At 34.8% G+C, this 23,268-nt stretch overlaps 1 protein-coding gene across 2 annotated transcripts in view; it reads right to left on the bottom strand.

Annotated features, from left to right (window-relative positions):
• Window positions 1-23,268, bottom strand: part of LOC127938403 (protein FAM184A-like) — a 113,099-nt gene that overhangs the window by 12,690 nt on the left and 77,141 nt on the right. For both annotated transcript variants that reach the window (XM_052534989.1, XM_052534990.1), the window contains exons 12-16: window positions 15,891-16,044; window positions 14,402-14,529; window positions 7,034-7,218; window positions 4,028-4,174; window positions 330-447 (exon numbers count right to left, since the gene is read on the bottom strand). In XM_052534989.1, coding sequence (XP_052390949.1) covers window positions 330-447; window positions 4,028-4,174; window positions 7,034-7,218; window positions 14,402-14,529; window positions 15,891-16,044 — 732 coding nt within the window. The remainder of the gene's footprint in view (window positions 1-329; window positions 448-4,027; window positions 4,175-7,033; window positions 7,219-14,401; window positions 14,530-15,890; window positions 16,045-23,268) is intronic.

Genomic DNA, 23,268 nt, shown 5'->3' with positions numbered 1-23,268 from the left:
AAAGATCAGCACAGTTTTTATTGCAGTTTAAATTGGAAAGATACAAGAAACATTTTAGTTTTTTTGTAAACCAATATTGTTTTAAGAAGTGAATTTCACAGAAAATGTGGTTGACACTGTCTAGAGCAAGATTAAGCTGGTATTTTCAGGACGGTTGTCATGCGCTGAAACAGACCTCCAGTCTCGTGAGACTCTCTTGCTAATCTCAGCAGGACCAAGCACCTGTGGGATATCTCGTCTTATACAACAAGATTCACAGTTGAGAAATCTCACAATAAACCTGATATATTGTGAGTAAGCATGTCACACTTCTTAAAAAGTACTCTTACCACCAGTTTCTTGACCAAAGATTCTCTCTCGGACACCATATCCTTCAGTTCAGCTATTGTCTGCAGATCTTCGGGCCTGCTCTCTCTGTTCCGGAATTTTTCTTCTGTTCCCTCCAACCTGAGGAGCAAATACGTACGATTTAGGATGACATTTTCTCTATAACCATTAAATGAGTTGTTCTCAATATCTACAGGTATATGTTAGGTTAGTTGCATGATATTATTAGCATTTAGCATTGTTTCTCGCAGTCCAAGATGATAGATGAGGTAAAAGAAATGTTGAATATAAATAAACTTACATATCAACTAGTTGATGAAAATGACCAAAAACTGACTGTTTTACACAGTATTTTTTGTGTTTTCATTTTTGGTAAAACATTGTTGCTTTAGCTTAGCAACATGCTAATGATTTAACTTCTGAAATCTATTGAAATAGCATGCACAACACTATTTTTGTAGGTATTTAAATTGTTGCTGACTATGTAGAACACTTCAAATCATGAAGTTTCCATGACGTTAAGGCTTCTCTCGGCAGCAAGTCGTATGGTTTAGCTATCACCACTGTGTTAACACTCAGTTTTTCATCTGTGTGGGCTTGTGACTTATTACTAAAAGTGAAATTTGACTATTCTGACACATTAGCTTAGTTTGAAAGCAAAGCTGACGGCTTTGTGCTTTGAACGCAGATTTAATGAAACACCATTGATCATATCAGTATGATGATAGTGGCATAGGCCTTTCATTTTCTCACAATGTATTAGTGTGATAGTTAAAATCATCAGCACCTTTAAATAGCCGTCACTCAATCTTTCTTTCATCAACAGGAATTCTTTGATGATCGGTGTCATCGAGGATCAATATCTCTACCGTTTCTGCTTTTTTTGAAAAAACGTGTGATGAATCTTTAATAAACAGGCAATGTGATGCTTCCCCAGAGGTATACAGAGATAAGATTGATGGCTGTTTTCATTTGAAAACCTTCCCTAAGGTCTTCACAACTGCTTACAATAATGAAACTGAGGCTGTTTAAACTGATGCAAACAGAGGAAAACACTAGTGTTTTAACTACTAAGGGCATGTTTATCTATTCAGATCTATCAGCTCCGTTTATCCATCCATCTTTCTCCATTCTCTCCCTCTGTCTGTCTGTCTGTCTATTCATGCATCTGTAAAAGTCATGAAGAACAAAAATATGACTTCTTACGGAAAAAAATATAATTATTAGTTGATGTCATTTTAAAAACTAAAATTTTTAATATGAAATATGACTCCTGTAAACAAACAGGCTCATAATAGTTGTTCACTGAAAGGCCTTTCTAAGTAAATAACACAGTTCTCATCAAGCCTATGTATCCATTTAAAGTGACAGCAGCTAAACAACAACAAGGAAAAAAAATAACAAAAATAAAAATAGAAAAGCGCATGCAGCATGTAGCCTGCAGAGTACACTTGAGCAGTTACAGTAGAGCAGCCAATGCTCCACACACGAGGATAACTGAGGATCACAGAACACATGAAATATTCATGAGACTGGTTGGAGGACTCGGTTTGGGCAAACTAAGCTGTCACAATAATTAATTGCACATAGGACAGGACTGTCATTTCACCAGCTTTGTGTTATGTTTAATTAGCTGGCTGTGTATCTCTGCTCTTCAGGGACACCTGGAGATGGCACGCTTAGGAAACGCTGAGGGATACAAGTTCTGACTGCTTCACACGAGACCTCATTCTGTTCTGTCACAGACGGACTGCTAATCATACTAAAAATACATGCACCAGGCAAAAGTTCAAAACATAATTTAAAGGGATAGCTCACCTAAAAATCATTTATTCACTCTCATGTCATTAGAAAACCTGCATGCGTGATTCTTTTGTGGAACACAACAGGTTTTCCACACAATTCAAGTGAATAAAGCTGTCAAGCTCCAAAATGACAAAAATACACCATGAAATAGCATAAAAGTAGTTCAAATTACTTGTGTACTATATATGTTTCCTGAAGTCATAAGATAACAATCAATATACAGCAATCAGTGAAGTACGATTAAGTGAGTGAGTACTGAACAAATGCTTCTACGGAACTGGTTCAATTTAGTCAATCAAGCCTATTTCAATGACTTTGAATTTATTTTTTTTTATTTTTTTTAAATGACTTGTCTATTGAAAGCTCTAAAAGAATAATGGAAGTTAACACTTGGGTATCCTTAAGAGGAATCAATACCACTAGGGATGGGAATGGGTTTTGATTCTGAAGAACAGATTGCAATTTACTAACTTGTGCTTAAGCATATTCATACGTGGTGTATCAAGATCAGCTGCCAGACACAATAATGGCTTGAATTGGTTTAAACTGAAATCTGATTGCAGAATACCTGGGATACAGCACATGAGTCATATGGACTACTTTTATGATGCTTTTTTGTCAATTTTGGAACTTGACAGCATCCGTCTGCATTCAATTAAAAAGAGCTGCATGAATAGCTACCTTTTTTTCAGTGAAGAAAGAAAGTCAAATGAATCTGGAACTACAAAGGGAATGAATAAATCAATGATAGAATCTTAATTTTTGATGAAGAATTCCTTTAAGATCAGTCCTTCATACCCTTTGTTTTATGAACACACAGTAGCATCGTTTTCACAGATGGATTTGATGAATTATTAATTAAAACCACTAGGATTGAAATGAACCCCAGATATTTAGCACTTTGTAAATGCAACTTTATCTTTCTGTTGTATTTGGTGGGCTGCAGGGCCTTTTCATGTCATGACACACATTTCCAGAATATAAATTATTCATCGTTCTCAGTTGCAAATACTGAGTGGATTCAGGAAGTCAGATGAACTATTTTTATTTGAAAATCTGTTCAATTGCTGGATGTGTTGGTGTTCTCGTTCAAGTAAACCTAAATTAGGTCAACTCTGACAGCAATATCTCCAGTCAAAGAGTTCTTGTACATCCCTGCCAATTTTTTATATTTATATGCACACATGCATATACAGCTACAAACACCTCCTGTTCATCTATGGCTGTCTTTCTGAATCAAATTTATCTAAACATTTTTATAATTCAAAAAGTCTGTAGCCAATATTTGAAAATGTACCATTTTAAGCAAAAATTAGCGGGAATATAAATAAACTGGGACATTTTTTCCATTCCACTCTATGACAAAAAGTGTCCCAGTTGTTCATGTATTCATGTATTCACCCTAAATAAATTATTCACACATCAATCATTATAATTCATCAAATGATGATTCAATGATGGAGAAGAGCATTATTTACATGCTTGCTTCTCCATATGAATGGTGTACCTTGTCAGAGCACAAAATAACTCTGATCCAAACACAAAAAATACACAAAAACAGCATGATTTGTAGATATAGGCATCTGCAACTCTTATATGAGCTGCCTTGACAGGGTCGAATGCTCTGCTCTCAGTTTTCACTTGATATAAGTCTAGATATCTTCTCTGTCTCCCTCCCAGTATCTTTTCAGAAACATTGTCCTTATCTTCTCCCTCTCCACCAACCCCTCTGAGTCTACATCACAGTCTGGTGTCCTTTCCTTAGCATTCAAGACGTTTCATAGCCTCTGTCACCAAATGCATGCAAACAACCAGTCAAAACAGAAGTTACAAATGTTCCAAAATATGCATACTGTATATTGTATTCGGACTGTTTTAGGGTGCATGAACTCACAGGATCTGCAGGGCGGAGATCTTGTCCTTCAGCAGTTCCTGGGCCTTGTTAAAGTCTGACAGCATGTTCTGCGTTTCTCTGTGATGAAGAGCGTTCAGCTCGGCCATCTCCCGCTCGTGTTTCTTACACAGGTCCTGCTCATGAGCTCTGTCCATACACACACACAAACACACACACACCACTCTCGGTGACTCTCCAAAACTCACTGTAACCCCACAGCACTGCAGCTGCATTTTATCCACAGAGAAATAGACTTTCAGTAAATATATATCTTTAATATATGTAAATATATTAAACATACCTGACAATATTTGGATAAATTCTGTTGTATATTAAGTATATTATATTTTTACTCTTCTAATCTGGGAAATCAATAGTCAATCAATAGTTTTGATTCATAAAATCATTTCAGATTAGATTCAGATTCATAATGGTTAACTGGATGAATACATGCAAATAAATGAATAAATAAATTGACAAATAAATATTACCGCTCAAAAGATTGTTTTAATGTTTTGCTTGCTCACCACGGCTGCATTTATTTGATTGAAAATAGAGTAAAACCATAATTTTTAAAGTATTACAATTTCAAATTAGTCTCCAAATTCAATATAATATAAAATGTAACATTCCTGTGATGCACAGCTGAATTTCCAGTCTTCAGTGTCACATGATCCTTTAGAAATCATTATAATATGCTGATGCTCAAATATTTCTATTATTATCAATATTATAAATGTTTAAAAACATATTTTGTGGAAAGCATGATACATTTTAATCAGGATGATAAACAGAAAGTTAATTTATTTGCATTTAACATTATGACTGATGAATTTAATGTGGCATTAGGGGATGTTCATTTTCCATACTGCAATTTCTATGCGATATGACTTTTATCTAATACACATTCTCAACAATTCAGCCACACAATGTGATGGGTTCATATAAAGAGCAATAAAGCAGGATCTCCTCTCGGTAAATGATAACGCCTCTGGGGTACAACACTGCAATGTGTTTGCTGCATTTATCTCAGGACCTGGATATGTCAATGTTACATTATTGAAAGTGAAATGAGATTCACCCATCTTGCATTATGATGTGTGTTACTAAACAATCACATTACCTCAAAAGAGCCGCTATGTATAATGAAACAGCTTTTTTACTTATTAATACAAAGGTGAAATATTAATATCAACTGCTGAATAAAAAATAGAATGGCCATGAGTTCAGGTTTTCTAATCCAATTAATTTCTCTTTTTAAAGTCTGTTTTCTTGTCTTTAAACTACTACAAAAGACAAACAACACTGTCCAAAAGAGCCAGACAGCAACAAGAGAACTGTGGGCAAAAGAACAGACAAATCCTGATAGAACTTTCTAGGCAAGGACACTTTTTTCTTTTCTTCTTTATTTCTTTACACTTGCAGCCCCATTCTGCTTGAAAATAATTGAATTTCCATCTCTTTCATCATCACCAATAACTCCTGTCTCATAAAACCAGAAGAGTCTGTCACATTAGAGTCTGTTTAAGGATTGCAAACGTTCTCTACTGAACAAGGACGACCTCATGCAACCTCGCGCATGCAGACGTGAGAGGAAATTTTTTCATTTTGCAATGAGCTTACACACTGTTTTCTAAATAGATAATAAAATACACAAAATCGTGAAGTACACAAAACAAGTACAAAATAAAGTATTACTCCATTAAAAATGTAAGTACTCATTTTAATTTCACTTGAGTAAACGTACAAAAGAACTTGATTTTAAATGTACTTAAAAACTAAATGTAAAACATATTAATCAAACATGTTTATGATTTATTCTAGCCTTTACTATTCAGACTAGTCTTTAACCAGCAATAATAAGAAAGATTAGTAAAGACATTTAATATATATTGATCTGCAAATAAGCATTGTTATTTGAGTATTGAGATACTATTTAAGCTTTTATTTTATTTGATTCATATTTTCAGCTTTTATTTTTATAGTTTTTATTTTTCATTTTCATTTACTTAAAGTTTTAGTGATTTGTTTGTGTGCTTTTGCTTTTTTAGTAGATTAGTTTTTATTTCAGTTTTAGTTTTTGATAGTTTGGTACATTAAGGGCCCTATTTTGACGATCTAAGCGCAGGTGCACTCAGGGCACGTCCAAATCCACTTTTGCTAATTTAACAACGGAAAAATAGTTGGCGCGCCCGGGCGCATGGTCTAAACGGGTTGTCCCTATTCTCTTAACGAGTAATGGGTGTTTTTGGGTGTAACGTGCAATAAACCAATCAGAGTCTCATCTTCCATTCCCTTTAAGAGCCAGTTGCGCTCGTTGCATGACGGATTTGCTATTTACATGGCGGGATATATATATATATATATATATATATATATATATATATATATATATATATATATATTTAATTAGCCTACAAAAAACTCTTATGCAGTGCAATCCTTATTTTTTTTTTTTATATTTGGCATGTTTGTGTGCTGCTGTGCGTCCCTGTGTTTAATAATCAGCGTGTACGCGCGTTGTGGACCCGCCTATACTAACGCGCTCTTTAAATAACAAAGAAAAAACATTGCGCCAGACTTTAGACCAGGTTTCAGCTGGTCTATGGCGCAGTCTATTTTCAGCTCCTTAAAATAGCAATGCATCAGCAATGCGCCTGAACACACCTGTTTTTTAGATCAGCACGCCCATGGGCGCACAAATGGGCGCAAATGCAAAAACCGGACTGAAACTAGCAAACACACTTGCGCTGCGCCGTGTCGCATTGTGCCGGGTTTATGATAGGGCCCTAAGTCTTTCTAAACTGAATTAAAATGAAAAATACTGCATTGACAGCTAACTGAAAATAAAGATTTCATTTCATTTCATTTCAGTTAACATTTTTTTTATGGTTTTAATTTTACTTTGAGTTTTATTTTTAGTTAACCACAATAACTGCAAATAAATAAAAATACAAATACGCTGTCTAAATCCAAGAAATCTTCAGTCCCCAATCCAAGACTCACCTGATCTGCTGATTGGCCTCGCTACGGATCTTCAAAACCTCTTTGCCCTTGAGTTCCAACTCTTTGGTCAAAGTGCTAATGTTCTCGTTCAGGGTGTGAATCTCGTGGTCCAGATCGGCAATGTGCTTCTTCCTGCGACTGACCTCCTCTTGCAGATCTGAGATGCGACTCAAAAGCTCACGTTCCTGTAACACACAAGAACACAATGTAAACTGAGGTCACGATAAATGGCAGACTGACCTTATTTGAGAACACCGTGGATTGTGTGTGGCTCTTGCTGAAACATCTGAATTCAGACACATGGAGTTCCCACAGATGCTATTTTCACATTGCACTTTGAGACTATGTTGGGATCTTATATTGACGACACATCCCTCTGGCTTGCCTTGCTTATCCACTACATCTTCAAATATATTAATAATTTAGTTATAAATAAATAAAGGTTGGGAGTAGCCAGCAGACCTACAGCTTTATTTTTAGCATGGAGGTTTTAGCACTAAAGATCTCTTGAGGGACGTCAGGGGCTAATGGGCCTTGAGTCCATGTCTGAAGTTACTGGGAAACAACTTTCGTCAACTTTCTTAAGTATTCAGTAACTTATTTAAAAAATGAAAGAAAAAAAAATGCTTCTGGCAATGTGCTAAAAATAAATTGGTTTTGAAATGAGGCATGGAAACTTCTCTTGCAGAAATACATCTCAAAGCACTGAGAAATGTATTTGAATAAAACACTGAACATAACAAAAATACCACCAGTATGAAACAAATAAATACACATTTTCAGACCTTTAGAATTAAACAGGCTGTTTTGTTACTGTTAAGGATTGTGTATGCAAATGACATCTGTTATGATTGGCCAAACTTTCTGCATGCAAAATGACTAACAAGGACACTGATGTTACTGAATATGTTCTTCATGATATGGCATCCATTAAAACCTCTTAACCTTTAATATATACAGCACCCAAATATACAGAGCCTGACTCTTTAAAATGAAGTTTAAAACACAGAAAAATGCAGAAAATAAGCAAGAAGACTACAAAAAATCATAATAGTATATTTTAGTTGTTGGACACAGTTGAGAAGATCAGGACATCTGAGGTGGGACAAGGTTAATGGTTTTTACATTTGATGCATTTAAGCTCTCAGTGTATGTTAACACTCTGTTAGATAACAATTTATTAAACATATCTAATAGTTCTAAATCCCCCCCAAAAAACATCACATTCATGCCTATAAAAAACTTCCACATAGGCAGTTCTCTACTGTAGTGATTATATACACAACTGTATACGTCAGACTCCAGTACAGCCCTGGTTAGATTAATTAGACAACGCTGGTCTCAAGGGGCAATTTTCCACTCCACTGACACTTTGACTTTTAAATGCCTCATGCACAGGAAGAAGTAGAAATTCTCTTGGAAAATACAGCCGAGCCCAGTTTTCCAGTTAATGGCTCTTGCTTAATCAAATTACAATTTGCTCATCCAACTCTGGATGTCTGTAAATATCATTTCACACAACAATTAGCTCAATAACGGTATCAGTGTGTGGCAACGAAAACCTGCGGCCCAGAGGGGCTTCCTATTTTGGGTCTAAATTAAGTGATGAAGGATGCCAATGTCAATAGAAAAAGTAGTAAATAGCACACATTTGGATTAAAAACAAATTTACGTGTATCCCCGGTCTAAAAAAAAGAATTACAAAAATATCACAGCCATTGTAGACAATCGTGAATTACCCTGAAAGAGCATTTGTTAATAACTCCTAAATCACAGCAGATGGTTCATCTTGAGAATGATATATATATATATATATATATATATATATATATATATATATATATATATATATATATATATATATTACACACACTTATAACATACACATACACATGTTAATAAACATAATGGAAAAAAGTTAATACTGTTTTTACTTGCGTGGAAGTACCACGACCAGGGGACCTAAAAGAATGTAGCTGAGCCTCCAGTATATCAGCATGTCATTGTCAACAAAACATCTGCTCTTCCTGCAGTTGTTGTATTTTGTGCCTGGACTCAGGTGTGTGTTGGTCTTTATTCCCAGACCGCTCACTGGATGTGTGTGATGTTAATGTTCTGGAGCAGAGCTGTCAGGGGTCTGACTTTGACATTTTCATTTACACAACTCAAGACTGCGCCTCCAGCAGAATACAGCGGCCCGCCTGGAGCACCGACACTGACTATATATTTAAAGTCAATTTTTTTTTTCTTTTTTTTTTTTTTTTTTTACAGCTACACTGTAATTTTGTTGTCTGTTCCCTTACTATATATAGTGAACAACTTTAATAGACATAAGATATTTCATGTACAGTAATTTTTACAATAAAATACTGTTAAATGTACCTATTCTTATAATCTACAGCAAAAAAAATTTAATTTACATTCTCAGAATTCCCTGAGAATAATAATAATTTAATAATTTTTCATTCATGTTTTTTTTACCCCCCATCATTTATGAACAATGGGGATTTATGTTGCTAAATTAATATCTATTGCATTATTTTCATGTTACGATTGTTACCTTGATTATGTTTTGTACTTCTGTAGCTTCTTTCTATTAGTATTTACAACAAATTAAAAAACATTTAGAACATCTTAGCAACCTAACAGCAACTGATTTTGGACAGGCAGCCACCAAATGTGTAAAATATAAGAAACAAAACCAAACTGCAAATGAAATATATGCTTTGTCACTATGGAAACAACCACCTTGTTATGTAATGCTCAAATTTAGATTTGTATCTTTTATTCATGAATGGCTATTTTTGCCCGGAGTAAGGATAAAAACCACCTGCATAATGGAAGGGTATTGATGCATAATGAAACCAGCTTCAGCTGAATAACTGACTGAAGAACACATATAATCGCACAATGTTTCAAGAGTGCAATGAAGAACAGTGTGTTCAACAGCAGCCCGAGCATCAGGTCAAAATAAACCTTGAAGCCCTGGTCATCTAAACCGATCTCCACATCAACCATCCACCTGTCGTGACAGAGCTGAACCCAGAGGAACAGTCATCTGACATCAGCAAGTGGCCGGTTTCCTGACGAGACGTGGCTTTAAAAGTCCAGCGCTCATCGACTGTGCAGAAAAAGGCCTACTGAAACCTTTCAGTTCTCATGCCTGAAGTAGAAAGTATAATTTGCGAGGGCTGAAATTAACATCTCTGACCTTTCCCATCAAAGACTGAAGCACCTTTAAATGTCTCCTTGAGGAGTACTTCAATGCGTAGGATAATTTAAGCATCATTAATGTTGGACCAGGCCAGGAGGCATGCAGACGGATGAGAGGAGGCTGATTAGCAGGTGTCTGGGAGCATGTGTGGAGCTCTTCTCTCATGGGCATAGTACCCAGAAAGCCCTGAGAGAGGCTGAATTTGAGTGAGCTGCTGATCAAAAGCTAGGAGCCACACAGGTCACAGAAGAGAGACGGGGGAATGAGAGCTCAAGGTGGCACTAAGAGCTATTCAACCACATACTATACATGATTAAACCACTGTTACCCAACACACATTTTTATATACTGTAAACCTGTTTCTGCCTCAAACTAAACAGGCATCGTGAGATTAGCATAAGAAATGAAGTTGCGTTATGAGATATACAATTTAAATTGTGTAATACAAATCTCAGTTATGAGAAATAAAGTCACAAATGGGAGAATTTAGATCACACTGCAAGTTATAATAAGTCCTAGTTATGCAAAACAGAGTTACAATTGTGAAATATTAGGCTGCAATCGTAGGAAATGAAGTTCATCATAAAATACTGAATCTGATTGTAAGGAATAGATCCAGTGTGAGATATTAAAATCACTTTATGAAATAAAGTTAAATTATGAGGAAGAAGGACAAAATAGTAAGATATTAAGTCAGTTTGGAAGTAAAAAAGCTAAAATTATAAGATATTAAGTCATTGTGAGAAGTATGGTAATACATCAAAATATTATTATTGCTTGGTGAGAAAAATGCAATACTTGTGAAATATTAAGCCACATCATGAGAGAAAGAATTCATATTGTGAAACATTGCGCCAGACTTTAGACCAGGTTTGAGCTGGTCTATTGCACAGTCTTATTTCAGCTCCTTAAAATAGCAATGCGCCTGAACACACCTCTTTTTTAGACCAGCACGCCCATGGCACCCATGGGCGCAAATACATTTGCTAATTAAACGATGTTGAGCTAGACGGGAAAATGCGAACGGCGCCTGACTGAAACTAGCAAACACACTTTCGCTATGCCTTGAGTCGCATTGCGCCAGGTGAATAATAGGGCCCTAAGTCACATTTTGAGACAAAAAGGTTATACCTTAAATATTATCATCACTTTATGAGATAAAAAGTCACAATATGAGAAACAACATCATAATTGTGAAATATTTTGTAATATTGTTAGAGGTCTTATTGTAAAATATGATCACTTAATTAGATAAAAGGTCAAGTCTAAAATTTGAAAATAGAGAGATATTAAGTCACACTAGTAGATAAAAAAAAATAGTTGCAATTGTGAAGTCACAATTAACAAAGTTAAGTCATATCGGGAGACATACAGTCAAACTGTGAGATATTAAAACATGCCATGTAAATTCAAACTTACATATAATAGTTGCAATTGTGAGATATAAAAGTGACAATTATGCACAGTAAATATGGAAATAGTTTTTTACCCAATGAGACTTTTAGTGCATTTTAAGTCAGTTCACAGAGCAAATGCTTGTTTATTGCTTTGCACAAAAGCACTTTAAACTTTTTACTACTGTCAAGTGATTTAAATTGGTAATCCAATGAATTACATGGAATTCTGATTAATCACATGAACTACAAAGAACTGTATTATTGTGCCAGAGAAAAGCACTGAATAGTCAGAGATGTGTGCCCAGGAGCTGTGCTGGGGAGCGTTTGATTCCTCTGTTCTTTTTCCTCTCAGTCTTCATCCAGCCACCTCACCAGCCGTGGAGAAGCGCGTTTATTACTGACTGCAAATCAGCGATGTCATGAAAAGCGGCGACCTGTGTAAGATAGCGTTAATGGTTATCCATCGGCCGAGAGATTCATGGTGCAGGAGCACAGCAGCACTGGCTTTAATAAATACTGTGTGTTTTGTGAACGCAGACACTCGTTTAGAGGAACCAGACCCCTGGGAGTCATCGGGTGAAATGATCATATTTGTACTATTGTACCTTTAAAGTATACGAACAAAATTCATAATGCTGTCATAAACAGCATATGACCTTGGTGCTAACTTGCAAAATAAAAAAGGGAATGTGCCTGTAAGACTCAAAATCAATTTATTAAATTGAAATATTAACAGCCAGGGAACAAAACTGATCTCAAGCCATTTATAAACCAAATGAGAGTCTACCAGGGACTCTGTGGTGCAAAGCAGCCAATCACTATTGAGGTAAAACTCACTTATTTGCATTGTGGCTTTGACCAGCACATCAGACGCAGCTCATTAAACCTAACTGTCACTGGGGAACATTTAACAATAAGACAAAAATGGAGAGAGAGTGTGGCATAGGAGAAACAGAGATTTCTGTTATGCAGTATGAGCAAAGTGATTCTTGGAATCCCCCAAAGAGTCTCTCTTATTGACTTCAAACATGCTTTTAACACCTGTCTGTATGCTCAATGGATTTGCTATTTTTTACTGAACCTAAAAAAAAATATATATACTACTAAATAATACTCCTAATACTCCTAGTGTTCCTGTGGCTCAAGCGGTAGAGCATTGCATTAGCAGCGCAAGGTTGTGGGTTCGATTCTAGCATGAAAAAATCTAAATGAAAAGTAGGAATGTTGCATTGGCTTCTAACTGATATAAATATGTTTTTGTACTAAAGCCATGAAAATACAGTGGCTTTAGATCTATCTATCTATCTATCTATCTATCTATCTATCTATCTATCTATCTATCTATCTATCTATCTATCTATCTATCTATCTATCAATCGTGCATCACAAAACAAAACAAAACAGCAAATCAAAGAAAAAAAAAACAGCTAGTTTGTTTAAATGTTCTCACATCTAGTGCATTTTATTTTAATTAAATGACAAGGCAATTTCTACACTTTCTGTTACAATGACTTAACTAGAAAAAATAAGATAAACCCATGTTTCTCACAGCTCTTTCATGACACATCTGCCTGTGCTGTCATAACCAGTGGGATCAGCAGGAGTCTTGGGGGAAGGTTAAACACTTTTTTTCCCAGCCTTATGATGTAAGGGATGTTACGAAGAGTACGTGAGGGTATTACAGAAAACTGAACACAACAAAGACAACTGTGTCCTCGAGACAGACGCACAGTTTGATTGTAGAGGCACATGAAACAATTCTATTCTCACAAGACACAAATATTCACAGTTTGTCCCAAAAAACATGCATCTGTGCTTTCCGTGTATGCTCATTTGTTATTCCTGGGTGATGCATGACACACGAGGCTGCAAACGCTTAGTAAATGCAAAGCAAAAATAGATTTCTTCCCGACGCTAGCAGTGCAGGATTTGTTCATCTCCTGAGAGAGCTGAACTACACTGATGATGTTTTCAGTTCACAGCCTCTCTTTAGTAAAGATCACACTGAGTTTGCCCTTTGACCTCTGCTATTGTCTGTGGGACATTAGCTAAGATCCCACAATAAAGTTTTGAGCCCCAGGAGCTTCAGAATTAATTAGTATTGATATGGTGCTACTAAAATAAAGGCCACTGTCACCTAGGGGCACCAATTTGCCAAAAACAACCAATATTAATGGAAACCCTGTCTTCCTATATTACAAAGTATTACATGAGACACATGCTAACCTACTGAACTGAAGAGCAAAGTCTCACGACTTTCCAGATGAACAGATAAAAATGGAGCGCAATTACTCAGAAAGTGCAATTTTACTTCAGTCAAAGGCCATTACTGAGATGCAAAAGTGCTTTGCAGTTTGATTCTGTAAGTTTGTGTATGTGCATTTCATAGACACATTTATTTTGCCTGAGGTCTGACTCAAATTGTACTATCTTTCTGTTGCTTGGCCAACAATCCCGTCAGCATTTCTTTTGTTTAACTGTCGTCTTATACATGAGCCAGATGACAAGACGATTTATTAAGGTCCTTTTCTTTCATAGCAGCCAACTGTTGGCAGCACGCTATTGATTTGTCCTTTCTTGGAAAAGCATCCACTTACTGAACTTACTGTTAATCTTTGTCTCGAGTAAGAGACAATAGGACTGTAGGAGACAGTCGGGAAATGACGGGAAAACACTGGTAGAGAAGGACCGTTTCTACAGCTGAATGCAAAAAATATACTTGTGAAAAATAATAACCATGCTGTGGATAGAGTTTACCTTTACTCTGCTCTTTTCCAGAGCATTCTCCAGTTCCTGTTTGGCAGCCACGGTTTCCTGTTGATGGGTTTGACGCATATGTTCAATGGCTGATGCGTGAAGATGGTTCAGCTCGGAACGCAGGGATGCTGAGAGGAGAACAAGAGAAAGAGAGAGACATAGGAAATGAAAAACAAGACTATTCCAGGGAGATGATCTGCTGTCTGGAGCTGAATTAAAAATCATTCGTCTCCAACTCTCCCTAAAGCATAAACGTCACAGGTGGAAATGGAAGTGACACTCATTCCTTCACCTGCAATTTCCTGTCAGCGCTCCCTTATTATAGTCCTTTCCAGTTTCTTCCAATTATACCTTATTTCAAAGAGACTGGGCTAGAATTAGAGCTGTAGGACTCCACTGGTTTTGCTTCAGGACTCTTGACAGGTTTTCCATTCGACAACTAGTACCAACACAGCTTATTGTGAATGCAAACATACTTTAAATCAAACATTTATTAATATTACCAACAAAATGCTAAATTATTAACAAAGCACAGGACAAATAAGGAAACCTTTTTATTCCCAATTGTCTCTTTAAACTGCAGTCAACAAGTCATCTAACAAAATGATGCAACATTTTAATTTAATTTAAGTTTTATGAAACCCAGTCATTACAGATATATGGCACATTTTTTTGTGAGTTTTGGGTATTTTTCAAGCTAAGATGAGCATGAACTGGAGCATAACTGAGCAGCTTTAATAAAACTGAATAAATTCAATTTACATTTACATTTTGTAAATCATGCAGTGTTGGACCGCATCATATTTACAGATTTGCCAGTCGAAATTGACACAGAAAACATCATTTTATTTATTAAAGTCTCATAAGATAAACAAATATATAGCTGCTTGTTTCATCAAATCCTAATAGTTATTTTTAGTATGAAGTAATAATAATAGTACAATTAAGAAAAACCCTTCAAAAATGTATGTTCTTTATTTTTTTGTAGAATAAAATAATTATTCTCTTATGATTAAGTAAATCATAATGTTAAGTACCTTTTGAGGACTAAGTACACAGATAGTAATAAAGAAAGAGTTAATAATAAAAAAGAATAATAATAATAATAAATCAGATTTTTATAAAACTAACATACTGATCCAACCAGATTATATATTGATATCATATTAAAATGAGCTTTGGAAATGCATTCAAGTCTAAACAGGTATTTTGATTGGGATTTCTTTAAGCAGTGGCAAAAGAAAATTTGTTTATTTTTATCATGACAGCATCTCTCTTGCTCCCACATAAGCCATCACTATGACAACCCATATAGATATTACAGATATCGACTCCATTGTCTCAGCAAATGGATCTACAAAATGATAGCACAGACATTCAGTCCTAAAGACTGCATTTGACCTAGAGTAAACAATAAACAGGATCCGAAGGGTTTTTGCAGCCGGTCTGTGAATGAATCTTTGTGTGTGTGTGTGTGTGGCTGTTTTACCCAGCATGGCCTTGCCCTCATCCTCCAGTTCGAAGCGGAGGGTCTGCAGTTCTTGCTCTGACTGCTGTTTCAGAGTCTCGATGTTCTGCCTGTGAGCCTCCCGTAGAGTCTGAAGCTCCATGTGGTGCTGCTGCCGTAGACGCTCCTCGAGCTCCTACACACACAACACACACAACACACACATTAGTTCAGTAGAGTAGACAAATGTACACGACGACTCATACAATCTACATAAACTGTATATTTGACTTATGAAAATATAATAACTTCATGTCTATATCACTAATGTGAATTAGAAAAAAAAATAATGACACTTTCAAGTACCAGAGGGGATTGAGATTTTTTTCTTGCGCATTTTTGCTGCTACACACAACAGAAAAATAAATAATAAAGGAACTAGACTCAAGGAGAAACATCAAATATAACAGTTTGCTACTGCTTGCAGTAAAAATGGCATAGAAATAATTTTAATATATATGGTAAGCATAAACCTTTGGATAGAGCAGGCTAGATGCTCAAAAGGCAACAGACAAAAACATTACCTGGAAGAACAACAAACCAGTAAGAAAAGAGGAAAAAAAAAAAAACTGCATGAGAACTTGTAATTAAATTGCAGTTAAATATGTTAGCTGACACGTACAGAAAAAAAAGATTAATAAATATAAAAAACATATACTAAATAAATACTTGAAATGTTTATATATAAAACATATACAAATACATACTATATTTTTACAATAGCATAAATAAGTTAAAATATTTAACACTTCAAACGTATTAATACTAAAATAAAAAAGTTACCTCTGTTAATAAATTACCTCCATCTGTTTGCCCATAACAGAGAGAAAAGGCTTGTAGTTTAAACACACACACACACACACACACACACACACACAAAAGCATTCTAAGCAGGTCTTTTCAACAAGGTGAATGAGAATTGCAACAGGTGCGTAAATGCAACTGATTTCTCAAAAAAAAAACTGTCAATTACAGGAATTATGACTCTATCAGAAGGCACTTAAGCATCACTGCAAGCTTGTTAAGGATCTTGGGTGGTTGCCGTCTAACTCCTAGCCAGAGAAATGCAAATTATAGTACCCCGAATTCGATTAAGAGAACAGAGCTGCTTGAGCGCTAGAGATACACTGACATAATGAGGGTTAAGGGAGGGCACCTGCCTCCACTGAAAGCCTCTTTGGAGTTAGTAATATCCAGCAGAGTGAGGTCGGATAGGAGAGGAAGTGGGTTAGGGAATGACAGGGGACACAGATTAGACCAACTGATTCATCAGTAAACACAGACTGCACCAAGTCTTAATATAGAGATCAAAATAAAACAACTGATGAGGAAGATCAACAGAGCTGAACTGAGACACGGAAAAACATAACGTGCTCTTGAAGAGATTCGTTAAATATGACTCATTTCAAACAATATCATGTAACAGTGAAATACTTCATTCAGTTGTTACAGTAAGGCATTCGTTTCACCCAATATTTATGTGCTACTATCTTCTATCAGCTACAGTTGTTCTAGGCAGTAGCCAGAAAGGCAGCTCAACAAGTTTAAAAACAGAGCAATAATGTTGGCTAATGATACCTAAAAATATTCAGTTTTGCAATTTTACTTTAATTCATTAACCAATGAATCATTCAAGTTCCATATTGTGTCAAGTGTGTTACTGACACATCTTTTGCTAGCTAAAGAAACATCATGCATCAAACGCAAGTGCTGTCAGTTGTGCGAGGTCAAGTTTTCTCCAGTGTAAGCGGACTCCTGCAGCTGTCATTCAGACAACTATCAGTGACACGGCAGCCTGAATGGACAACACACACATGCTTGAGAAAAACATACACAGAAGAAATCTTTAAACTGAATGACTACAGCAGCCACACACAAACACACACACACAGAGCTGTGATGTTTTTTAGTTGTCTTAGTGCCATCTTCACCTCCTCAAGTGCTACGAGGATGATGCCACATTCCTTATGTAAAAATGAATCTTGAGTGGTACAATCTGCTTCTTTCTCTGCCAATAAAGCGTGTGCATTAATTAGTGAGTTCTTTTAGGATTCCACACCCACATTGTTTTCAGATTAATGAGAGAATCCCCCGCAAACAGTGTGGAAAACAACCCACTATAAATGCAAAGGTTTCATATTATCATATAATGTTTTACTGTATTAGGTAACTGTATTATGCTACACTGACTATGTGTTCTACATTACAGCAACAAGCCAGTGCATTATATCAGTGAATGTATGTTTTAACATTAAAACAATTAAAACATTTCTATTAATTGAAATAAAGCTGAAAAAAAAAACCATATATATATATATATATATATATATATATATATATATATATATATATATATATATATATATATTTAAAAATTAAAAAAAATTCTTAAAAATACAAATACTATAACTAATAATAATGAATAATTATTGCTTCTAATAATAAAAACTACAAATAAATAAATACATATTTATTATCGGCGAGGCAGTACAACACTTTCTGTAAATTCAGTGCTCTGTTATTAAAACTAATACTTTCAAATACCTAATGGATGAAAATATAAAGTAGTTTTGAGAACGCCTTACATTATATCAAAAAGAATAGAGTAGAGGCTTCAGGAGAAAACTGTGTGATCAATATCGTTGAAAGGTGGCTATAACCCAATATGCCTCACTGCTTCCCTGTGGCCAGGTGATGCAGATTATAAGATATATCTCTTGTGTTTTCTCAAATTAGATTTATTTCGCTTTGGTAGGCGCTTGATGTAGTTTACCGCCTCATAAAAGACCTGGAAACGGGCTATCTGTTTTCATTCCACTGAGAGCTGTTTTTGATGATGCTTTGAGTCAGGAGGACTACTCAACTTTGGAAAAGCCCAAAGACCACAAAACAGGTACCAACTTTCCCAGTAATTCTTAGAGAAATAGACTATGTATGACAAAAATGTGCATCAGTGCTGCTGCTTCCAAATAAATAAAAAACACATGATTTGATATATATTATAAAGATCATAAATACTGTATGTTTGGATGAGTACTGAAGCTTGTTTCAGCCACAGGATAAAAATGAAAAGGTATTTGCGACTTTTAATCTCATAATTCTGACTTCTTTTTTTTTCCGCAACTGTGAATTATTTATCTTATAATTTCAACTTCTCATCTCCTCTATTTAATTGTTGATTCTATCTCAGAAAAGGCTTCTGTAGAGGAGCCAGATTTAAAAAGAGCAAACCGCGGGCAGAAAAAGGCAGCTCTGAAATTCCCAGGTATCTTCACATTTCTTCTCCTTTAGCCAGAGTGACTCATCAGGTCCATATGCTCTCGAGGATGGGCACACACAAGCGTTTTTTTTGCCTGTTCTTTCCGGCCGGGTTAAAAGCAGTGCTTGATATCAGCAAAAAGCTACAGGAGGGAGCGGAGGTGGATCTTTTTGCCTGCTTGAGCGAGATATCAGACGGAGGAATTGCATGCTCATTTTCATCTGTGAGGATGGAGCGGCGGGGGGTAAGACTGACGCTGTCTTTCTCCTCTGCGCTGCTGCCAAACCCATTAGCAGCAGACGAGCGCTCCTCCACCTGATTTCAGAAGAGCGATGCTCAACATTGAGATGTTCGTGAGCAGAAAGAGAGAGAGCTGTGGTGAGATATTATCACACTGAACCGCTGATGATAATTAATCACAAGTCAATAAATCGGCTCCTGGTGTCGGCACTTCTACCTCAGACATGGTACAGAGAGCAGAGAGCTATTAAATGAGATTTCATAAGCCTTCTGCTGGATCTCAACTCATTACATGAATGAAGCAAGGACATAAAGAGGGTTTTTTTTATTGGCATGGAAACTGGATAAAACCACAATTACCAAATCTGTTTGTGTTGCCGGGAAACTCATCAACATGCGAATTACTACTCTGTCTGATATTTTTTAAGATTTATATTATATTTCATGTATTAAATGACTTCAATGAGACTTTTTTTTTTTTTTAAAGATAAAAATAAAATTATTAGGGCATTTGGTTGTCTTCAGTGGTGTTTTAGTATTAATCATATACTATTATAGTTTTTATTAATATTTTGAGTTTGATTTATTTTTATGTATTTGTGTTTGATCCTTAGTTATTTTGTTGTGTGCTTTTGTCATTTTTTTTGTTTATTTTTTAATAAAAAAAAGGGAATACATTTTAATATTTAGCTTAATTTTATTTTAGTTTCAGTTAGTTTTAGGGCTGCAACTAATTATTATTTTATATCTAATATGCCCCAATTAAATGATAACTATTCATATGTATATAACCACAGCTATAACATGCATGCTGAATTTAATTGTTATCATTATGAAACCCAAATATGAAATAACAGCCATTGATTTGACCTGATAATTCATGTATGTTGTGTCAAGCAAGTGATTTTTAGTTAATTTACTTGAAGAGCTAATTAAACACGAAGGGCCAAATTACAAAAATTAAATAAGCTAATATTTAAATAAATTGTGAAAAACAAAATTGGTGTAAATAATTTCATAAATTATTAAATCAAACAAACTCATAGATGTCTTAGCATTACGTTTTACATTCTTTTTTTAATTATGATAAAGTAATGTTAAAATGAAATACAATAGATTAATTTGTTACGTGATTTACTGTAATAATAATTAATTTAATAAATCAGTTGATTTAATAACGAAAAATACAATGCTTTTTATTTTTTATTAACTATTTAATTGTAATAATTATTAAATTCTGGAATATAATTTTGGAAATAATCAGTTCATAATTAAAGATGTGAAATAGCAAAGTATGAATTATTTTTTGATATTCTAAATCCCTAAATAAGCCCTATGGTAAAAGATCTTGTGTGGTAACAAAGGTTGTAGCATCACAAGCGGTCAAGCACCACTGACTTTGACTGGACGGGGTTCATGCAAGTGTGCGGTTTCAAAATTATCAGCTCAAACACAAATAGTAGTAAATAGCAAAAGATACAAATCAATCAAAAAACACAAAACTAATATGAATAACTATAACGCTTGTGTAGGCTGTTTGATTTAGGGTTTTTGCTAGCAGTTTGATTTGAGTAAAAAAAAATAAAAAATAGCAGGTCTCTGTGACACACTGGGTTAACAAAACCAGTTAACCTCTGTGTGTTTATTTCCTAATGGAATCACTGGCAGATAAACTCCATCCATTGACAGCTGGTGGCTGAGGGTCAAACTGCCAGGTGTGGCCCTCTCCTGACAGTGGGGTGTATCAGACGTTATGTGTTCAGAATCCAGCTGTGACATGGAGCAATGAAATCCATTACACAACCGTTTGCTCAAATAATCAGTAAATCGAACCACTGGCATAGACACAATTTCATCCAGCCAAATTCAGCAAATAAAGACATTCTGACCATATCCGTTAGTTACGGACACTGGGGAGATTTTGTAATATTACAGTATAATAAAATATATTTTCGTTTTTAACAAATAAAAAAATATATTTCATTTTACATGTAAATCATTTTTAACCCTATTATTAATATTTTTATTTGTTAATAATGTAAATTATACTTTAATTTAATGTTATATTTTACTGTTATGATTTATATTACATTTCATGTATTTAATATTGTATTTATTTACTCTCCCTCTGAAATCACATCAATGAGACTTATCTTTAAGCCCCAACCCCCCCCAAAAATATAAAAATAAAAAATAAATTAAAATAACTAGGGCATTTGGTTGTCATCAGTGGTGTTTTAGTATTATTCATATACTATTATATTTTTTATTAATATTTTGAGTTTGATTTATTTTTATATATTTGTGTATTTTGTTGTGTTCGTTTGAGTCAAATTATTAATGTTTTTATAAAAAAAATAAAAGGAATGAATGTTAATATTTAGCTTCATTTTATTTTTGTTTCAGTTAGTTTTAGGGCTGCAACTAACGATTAGTTTGATAATCGATCAGTTGGCCGATACTTTTTTCGATTAATAGATCCAATTAAAACCCTTATTTTCTTTATTTTCATTTTACTGACAAAAAAACAAAGCAATAAAATAAAAATTTTTTTGACATCACTACAATGTGCAGTCCAACTGCTTTCACTATTTTTTAAACAGTGAAGTGAAGCCTGTGATTCTGACTGGCGTTGCATTTGGTGAGTCAATCTCAGTTTATCAGCAGTTATCCAAGCGGCCTACTCCCGCTGTCCCCACTCAAAGACCTTCATCCCCAAGCCTGCGGTGTGGAGCCACTTCAGCCCAGCTCAAGGTAATCATTTCCAGTCGGAGTGAGAGTTACTCTCCCCTTGAGTCGTCAGGGGCCAGGTATTGGATAAAGTAGACATTACAGCCTTTGACAGCAAGCGCTCAGCCAATACTAACCCACAGACAGGAGAGCTGAGAGTGAGCAGGTTATTCTAGGAGAGATGTGCTGTGGACAGGGCTAGATCTGTGGCAGATCTGCCTCACCACATCAAATCTATTGGGGGACAGAAAGAGGGTCTTGCGTGAGGGCCAACAGGGCTAACGGACAATTTCACCAGTGAAAAAATAGACTGAAAGGATTACGGTCAGCAATTGCTTGGCTGGCTCGGTACAAGGCAAGTGCTTCAGCAGCAAATAGAAGTTGGAGTGGATGTGGTCTCATGTAGTCAGACTGTTGACAGTCGCTATAAAGATTCATCCACAAACCACAAAGACTGAAAATGGATTGCATTAAAAAAAACCTCGTGATAAAAACGTGATCTAAATATAAACAGATTTGAATAAACCAAGTTGTAAACAGGGTCAGAGAAAATAAACTTTGTAGCTGAATAATCCTTGTCTATAGTCAATAATCCTACTGTAAATAATAATAATAAAAAAAAAAAAAAAAAAAAAAAAAAAAAAAAAATATATATATATATATATATATATATATATATATATACAAACATTTATAATTACATAGAAATTATATTAAATTATATTATTAAAAATAATTATATTATAAAAATTATATTAAATATAAAATTATATATAATTAAATTAAATTATATAAAAAAATTAAATGCATCAAATGTTTCTATTTTCATAATAAAAAGAAATAAAACATTATCAATTTAAATTTAAAAAGTGTAAAATTAAAAATACAGAAATAAGCCAGTTTACAAATAGCTCAAAATATGAGTGCTTACGTGAAAACTTTACATGAAAACTTTTTTGCCATGAAAAAAAGGGTTTACAAATTATTACTGTTAACTAAAACTAAAGAAAAATAAAAATTGTTATTGAAATAAAGCCTAAGTGTTATATTATAATATTTAAATATTCAATGAAAACTAAACAAAAATCAGAATTGTTGCCTTGGCAACTAAGTAAGTTTAAGTCGAAGCAC

Source organism: Carassius gibelio, chromosome A20, assembly GCF_023724105.1.
Source record: "Carassius gibelio isolate Cgi1373 ecotype wild population from Czech Republic chromosome A20, carGib1.2-hapl.c, whole genome shotgun sequence".
NCBI classification, from domain to species: Eukaryota; Metazoa; Chordata; class Actinopteri; order Cypriniformes; family Cyprinidae; genus Carassius; species Carassius gibelio.
The sequence above is the reverse complement of the archived record's forward strand: the minus strand, read 5'-3'. Positions and strand labels throughout refer to the sequence as shown.